Genomic DNA, 7,204 nt, shown 5'->3' with positions numbered 1-7,204 from the left:
TTTTGTGCTGTAAGCAAACTGTATCCAGAAATGCATCCAGAATATTCTTAAAATCTAGATGTATTATTTAATAGACGTTCATCTATCCGCTTTTAGGACAGAAAAAGAACATTAACATGTTAATCTCTAAAACCATCTGGTTATAATTTATACAGTGGTATTATTTCAGGGTCTTGCAAAAACATTTTGCTGTACTAAGGAGTAGAGAACAGCACTCAGCTCAAGCCCCAAAGCACACAAAGGTGTGTGACGATTGAAGGATCTCTCAAACCACCATGACATGGCAACATTTCTGTCATTGTCTGCTATGTTATAAAGGGCCGATTCAATTCAACAGGGGAGTAATGCTCGCAGGTCTGGTGGAAGTGTAACTAATACAGGCTGTGCTGAGGAGCTACCATGCATTGCTAATGAGAGACATGCAGCCAGGAAGTTGTACGCAACGCTCGCAAAGCTCCTGAAGCTGTATGTGGCTACCAAGCTTCATGTCTCCTGCTCTTTTCCTTTTCTGCATTGCATTATTTTAAATAATGAGTCCAATTATCTAACGTCTAAAGGATTTAAACACACTGTAGAAATACATAGTTGTAAGATGCCATATAATCAAACCCATTAATTTGGATAAATTCCCTTTTCCTAACTTATACTGAAATGAACATTGTAGGAAAGCTCAGTTTAATGATACCATGGAGTATATTCTTGCTGCATTCACTGCTGTTCTCTTTGCAAGGTAAGAATTTGATTCCATTTTTTGTAGTAATACTAAGTTTTCAAAAGTTTTTCCTAAATATTTTAGTATTACAGCTACTTCTTTTTCTACCATTATAGTTTTTGACCTTGCTGGAATTTGTAAATGCAATTTAAACAAGTATATATCACCATTCTCTCTCACAGGTGTAGAAACTAAAATACAACTTCTTTTAAATATTCGTTTTTTATGTCTGAATTTGTTACAAAATAATTATTTATGAATAAAATCTTTCTTGCCTTTCTTGCTGTTATGGTCAGATGAGTAAGCATTTAATGATTTTCAATGAGATATGATTTTGTTTGAACACTGCACTTGCAGTTTGTTTAAACATTTTTAGACTGCTAGGGTAAGTAATTGCTCTCCTAGTTATAGAAATTACCTTATTTTATATGTAATGCAGCTGGATCTTATAGATCAATTCCTCGCAACAATTATAAAGATTTCTAATGTAATATGAAAAATTGTCTTGTGATCTTGTTTGGTTTTGTTTGTTTGTTTGTTTTAAGCATGGACTCATTTAAAATTATTTACAATTGAGTCTTAAAAGCCACAGTCAGAAAATTATTCAAATCCTGGAAGTTTGATTCTGGAAAGCTCAGATTCTATTTTACCTGTCTACCTGTTCTATTTTTTTGTTATGAGCCTCTGAAGAACTATGAACTCTTTTCACTTCTTCATGGTAGCATGTACCAGAACTACAACCATGAAAACCTGCAGGTAAAGAGTCTGTGAGAGACTCAAATTCTTAGGAAGGAGAGCAAGTAGTGCTACATTCCTTGGAAACAGAGTTCGTGCAAAGGTGCCCTGGAAAACTCAGGATTGTTAAACCTCAAAATTCAGTAATGTTCTCTTAAACTTGACATTGCTTGCCAAGGGCAGAGTGAGGCTGTAGAAAAGAATGTTTAACTTCATGATTTTTTAATCTACAGGATCTTATTGCAAGCTTTCTCTTTTGAGAAGAACTTTGAGGTAAGTTTTTATTCCTTATTTGTCAAGTCCTACAAACAGAACAAGAATGAGCAAGTGCAATGCAGTGCAAGTTAGAAAGTAAAATATAGCCTTGAACTCAACATGTAAAATGTCATCTACATGTAGGTTGGATGTAAAACACAGCTTCAGAATGTTTACAACTCTTTTCCAAGTATTTACATAATGGGCATGGGTCGTCTGTTAGAAAAATGGAGGTCCTTATGAAAAATGATACTTCCATGGTCTCAAGAAAGCTTAGAGGAATAATGGAATGAAAACAGCATGAGATCATGATTTCATGACTGGAAAAATACATTAAACAAGTATCCATCCACAGTTTTAACTGCATGATAAAATCCTAGCTGCTATTTGAAGCACAGAGAAGTAAGTGCTATACAGCCTTAAAATAAACATTTTCAATACAAATTTTCACATAGAAGCTGAAATCCAAACAAAACCCAAACTAGGCAATGTTCCTGATCCCATTGAATTAAATGGGATCTATGCCATCAATTTCAATGGAAGCATCCAGTTGGATAAAGCTTTGTATGTCTTACGACTTCTAATATATCTAGTGGACACATGTGCACGTCAAATGATGTGCCATCATGGAATATTGGTGGAACTAAGCGTGTTTTATAGCTTGATGCCCTTGTTTCTAAACTTAATCACAAATTAAAGTTGGCTCCAGCTGGAGAGTCATTGCTTGCTATCAAACGTACCATCAGAGTATATTCACGCAACACTCTAGGGAATTGTAGCCACTCACATGTAGCATGAAGTAAATAAGAAGCTGATTTACAATTTTGTATCCTGTTGTGTAAGTCTGTTTTGCCTATTTATGTCTCCCCAAAGCTCCAGGTACCTCCCTGTCCAAGTAGAAATTGGAGTGCCGCCCAATTCTGTAAAATGAGACATTGACAAAAAAAATCACCTTTTAAAATGTTAACCCAAGAAAGACCTCTTTGATAAAGTGATGGTAATCGGAGAGAAACACTTCTCTCTGGGGACTTGCTTATTCAGGTTGCTCCAGGGACCTTTGATAATACAAGATCTTTTTTGTTTTCTTCCAGAAATGAGTTTAATGCAACTCGACAGAAAAGAGATCTTGTAACAGCTGAGGTAGGTTATACCTCCTCCTCCCTTTTCTGCTCTGGGCCTTTGCCATCCTTACAAATGAGCCTTTGTGGGGAGAAGGACTATGGTAATAGGAGGACAGTGAGGAGGAGCAGCTACTCCCCACCTGCTCACCCTGCCTGAGCCGTGGCCTCATGCTTTCATTCTCCCTCAGCAAAGCGCCCAGTGGATGACCTACCCTGCCGAGCTGACTGATGCACACCATGGGAAATAAACCCGGGGCGTCTCCGTCTTTTGTGAGGGCGAACAGAACGCCCTGGAAAGCTGTTTGTGTTTGTGAGAGGCACAATGGCGGCGCCACTGGCAAAGTTCCCTCCTGGCCATGATGCCCTGGTGGCTCCGGCCTGGCTCTGGTTCCCATCGCCTTGGCCCCAACACTGCCTCATTGCTGCATCCCGGCAATGTTGTGCTGAAATTCAATCGTAAATGGAGGAATCTTGTTCCCCCACTTATACACACTTGGGCTATGGAGCCCAGCCAAGGGTTATAACCCCTTTTGAAAGGGGTAGGCAGGAAGCCAGAGGCTGCCTTGGGATGTTTTGGGGAGCCTGCAGCTGAACCAGGGGTGATTTTCTCCAAGGCCCCTTGAGATCTACATACCCCTACCAAGTCAGAAGGCAGCTGGTATGAAACACTGTGCTAAGGGTAATCAAGCCTCTGAGAGAAGCAGGACTGGTGGTGTTTTTGGAGGGCCCTCAGCAGGGAAGTGCTGTCACTCTACCTCTGCAAAATGACACAAAGGCCAAAAGCTGCTTTCCTGAGGCGGGCAGCTTGGAGTAGCTGTCAGGAAAAATGGAACTGGGTTTTGTTGTGCAAGGAGGGAAGGGACCCTCTCCAGCTAGCAATGGACCATGGGCACCAGGAATAATTTTGGTGCAGGGGTCTCCCAGGTGGTGATTCAATGAAATCTATTTCAGGTTGATTTCAGACAGATTGTACTACTTGGATGCATCCCACAACGTATTTCCATTTGGAAAAGGGAAGTTTTTGTGTCACTGCAAGAGGCATTGGCAAGACCAATCCTAACAGGTTCCTTGCACAGTGTTGTTCACCTCGTGATCCATCAGTTCAAACTCCAGATGTGGAGAATGAGTGGAATCAGGAGGGAAGAAAGAAATTAGCTTACAAGCAAAGACTAAAACAATTTTTTCACTTAGTTGTGCAGCCGAAGGCTTGCACTTAAGTTTGTGGGGACTGCAGAAAGGTAACTATTTTTTCATAAAACATCAGATAAGAAATAAATAAAAAACAGAGGGAAGAAGAGCTATTTAAGCAAAAAGGACCAGATTTATAAAGGAAGGGATTAAAACTGGCCATGAATAAATATAAGTGGGAAATATTTAAGTACTCAGCACTTCATCCTGGTAAACTTTCCAGTCAGGCTAGTGGGGGCAAAAGCCCCAAAGTACTTTCATTCTGGAATGGGATCAGTTCTTGGAAGGGACAATGCGACGTGACAAACTGCAGTAGCAGAGTGCTGGGCCAGATGCAGGGCTTCCTCATGGTGTGAGGCTCCCTGTTCCTAAACAGGAAGCAGGTCAGGCAGATCTGCTTTCTCTTTTGTTTGGGATGAACCAAAATGCAATTCTGAAGGATGTCAAGGAGAACACAAAATCCCTTGCAGCTAGACTGGCCATAGTTGGATGATCAGGGTGCAGCTCAGAGCATGACTCAGGGGAGTGGATGCAGTAGAGGGAGCTCTCCAACTGTGGGTATGAGTGAAGTGAAAAAGGCAGAATGCACTCTGTCCCCTCCCTTTTCCTTCCAAATGTAAATGCAAAACTTCCCATGTGGAGCCTTGGTGATTCACTGGAACTGGAGGGCACGGATGAGAGGCCAGTAATGATCTCACAGAGCAGCTGTGTCTTACCCCAGTCCCCTCAAAAGCTACGATGCTTCTCCTCCCAGGCTGCCAATCCCTCCAGCAGCACCCATGACTGTGCCATGTGCTGGCTGAGATGCAAATTACTCTTCTGTATTAAAAGTCCCAACCCAGTGTTTGACTGCAAGGCCTGAGGCTTTTATCAATTCATTTGTAAATCACAAACCCCCTGATTTTGCTTTTATGTTTCTCTGACAGGTTCAAGCTGCCTCTCGGTTTCACCATCATGGGGCTCTGGTGCGGAGTCCACCAGGAGGTCAGTGCTGTGCTCCTCACCTGCAGGAGGAGAGAGCCCTGAAAATGTTGCCTTCCTCCCCTGTGTTACCATGCACTGCAGAAGCCTTCTTCCTCATGCTCCTACAAAACCCTGTCCTGTCTCCTTTTCCCATTTTATCCATGTTAAAGAAGGAAAATTTTCTGTTAAAATTGTACTTTCAAAATAAGGCCTTACAACCAAATATGAACAGCTAACGATGCCAATCCTTTGGGGGTTTTTTTTGTTGGTTTTTTTTTTTTTTTTTTTTTAAGATTAGTTCTATTGCAATTTTTCATTTCTTCCACTTTTTTTCTGGCCTTGTCAGAGGATGTAAGTATGTCAGAGAGGCTTGTAACTAGTTGTGCAAAGGGAAAGGAATACTCAGGCAATGAGCATGAAGCTGCTCCTGGAGGGTTTTAAGCACTGGACAAACATGTAAAGCAGGCCCAAGTTACAGAAATTGTTTTACAGAGAAGTTCACTGTATGCAACTTTGGTTGGAATTTTCATATCCTTCTTGGAAAATGCCTGGGTAGGTGCTTTCTTTTGCATGTTTCTATGTAAATGAATATATGCAATTTTATCACTCAAAATTCTAAAAACAGCAAAGAAGATTTCCCCATTAGTGCTGTTATAGAAACAGTAGTTTTTGCTTTGTTGGTATTTTCAGAGTATCTATGTATATTTGGAAAGCAGTTCTTAAATGGAAAAAATTCAAAGCTAAGCATGGAAAGGAATTTTCACAATGATGGATGATATTTCTAATCACTGGTAGCTTCTGTGTACCTTTACTGTAAAGGTCCCATTTTGTTCCCATTTAATATCACTCACAGCTTTGCTGTGGCCTCATCAGGAGTGGAAGGGCCTGTTTATTTCATTTACTTTCTGTCTTTTGTGATACTTTTTTAATCTCCATCAGCAACATTGGAAGCTTTTGTGATGCTTTTTAATCTCCATCAGCAACATTGGAAGCTTTTGTATGTATGTAGAGTTTTAATCCTACACCAAGAAGGCAAGCAACTATCTGCAAAACCTGACGAAGTTTTGCTTTGGGACTAGTTTTCTTCTCCACTTTTGGGGAATTATGATTTAGACCCACCTCAATGAATGAGTAGTAAATGACAAGGAGGTCTTAGCCTTCAAAGAGACTGTAAAACCATTTAATGTAACTGCTTTTGGAAAAAATTACTGATTATAGCATACAACAAGTCATTCCCATGGAATCTAAAGTCTCTGATTCCAGTCACCTCTGAAGCAGAAATAACCTTTTAGCTGACTTTTTTTTTGCATGTGGGGAAGGTTGTTTAGGACTGGGTTTGACTCTCAAATATATATTCTGTCCTGTTCATAAACTGAATGTACCCTTTGCAGTAATGTTTAGGAGGGAGAAGCTAAATATATGTATAAATTATGCTGAATTTAGTGAATTAGAATGATCTGTGTCCTGTATATTTTGAGATCAGCAGGACTGGGATTTGATTTCTTTACATGGGAACTTGACCTTTTGTTTGCTTGGAGGAGGTTGACCTTTTGCTCCTTTGTTAGTTTGTAAGTCTCAAACCAAACGAGAACCTTGCTTCTCTTTTAACCAAGGAACATGAAGGATAAAATGAAGCATATGTTAAAAAATGGAGATTGTTGTTGGTTAATTTTCTCGGCTAATATATCTGCTCGTGATTTAACAATAAACAGATTTAACTGATCTCTCAGCCTGTTTGCAAAATACTGTATCTACTAAAAGGCTGGAATGCTTGCTTACAGGTTCATGTCCTCAGGAGTGCCTTAATGGAGCTGCCTGCACTGAAGCAGGTGACTGTGACTGTCAGTTATTTCAGGCGCAAGGAAGCAGGTGCCAAATTGGTAAGTTTTTTGGGCCAAATTGTTTACTGTCAGTTTTCAGGGAGATTTAGGATACAGATTTTGAAAAAAATACTGTTACTAGCATATTTATGATTACTCTATACTAGGACTCTCATTTGGCCAGTAGCTAGGAGGATTAAAATTATGTGCATTAGGGACATAGTGAAAGCATCATCAGAAATGCCTACATTTTAGCACTTGGGCTGTAATGATACATAGATGCAATAGCAGATAGACCATTGTCTAGTTTATCAGTAGCCAGACAGATTTTTTCTAAGTTAGTTGAACAACCAAAAAACCACTGCATTTGTTCTAATGAGCAGTGGCTTATTGCAATTTAAATTACCCAC

At 40.0% G+C, this 7,204-nt stretch overlaps 1 protein-coding gene across 4 annotated transcripts in view; it reads left to right on the top strand.

Moving 5' to 3' along the window:
* Positions 1–401: 401 nt before the first annotated feature.
* Positions 402–7,204, top strand: part of OTOGL (otogelin like) — a 95,016-nt gene continuing 88,213 nt past the window's right edge. For all 4 annotated transcript variants that reach the window (XM_042017673.1, XM_042017674.1, XM_042017675.1 and 1 more), the window contains exons 1-5: positions 402–730; positions 1,681–1,720; positions 2,794–2,842; positions 4,938–4,995; positions 6,756–6,854. In XM_042017673.1, the coding sequence (XP_041873607.1) occupies positions 652–730; positions 1,681–1,720; positions 2,794–2,842; positions 4,938–4,995; positions 6,756–6,854 (325 nt within the window). In that variant the 5' untranslated portion in view covers positions 402–651. The remainder of the gene's footprint in view (positions 731–1,680; positions 1,721–2,793; positions 2,843–4,937; positions 4,996–6,755; positions 6,855–7,204) is intronic.

Source organism: Corvus kubaryi, unplaced genomic scaffold, assembly GCF_017639235.1.
Source record: "Corvus kubaryi isolate FWS band 111438036 unplaced genomic scaffold, C.kubaryi_AGA036_p1.0 137, whole genome shotgun sequence".
In the NCBI taxonomy this organism is placed as follows: Eukaryota; Metazoa; Chordata; class Aves; order Passeriformes; family Corvidae; genus Corvus; species Corvus kubaryi.
The sequence above is the reverse complement of the archived record's forward strand: the minus strand, read 5'-3'. Positions and strand labels throughout refer to the sequence as shown.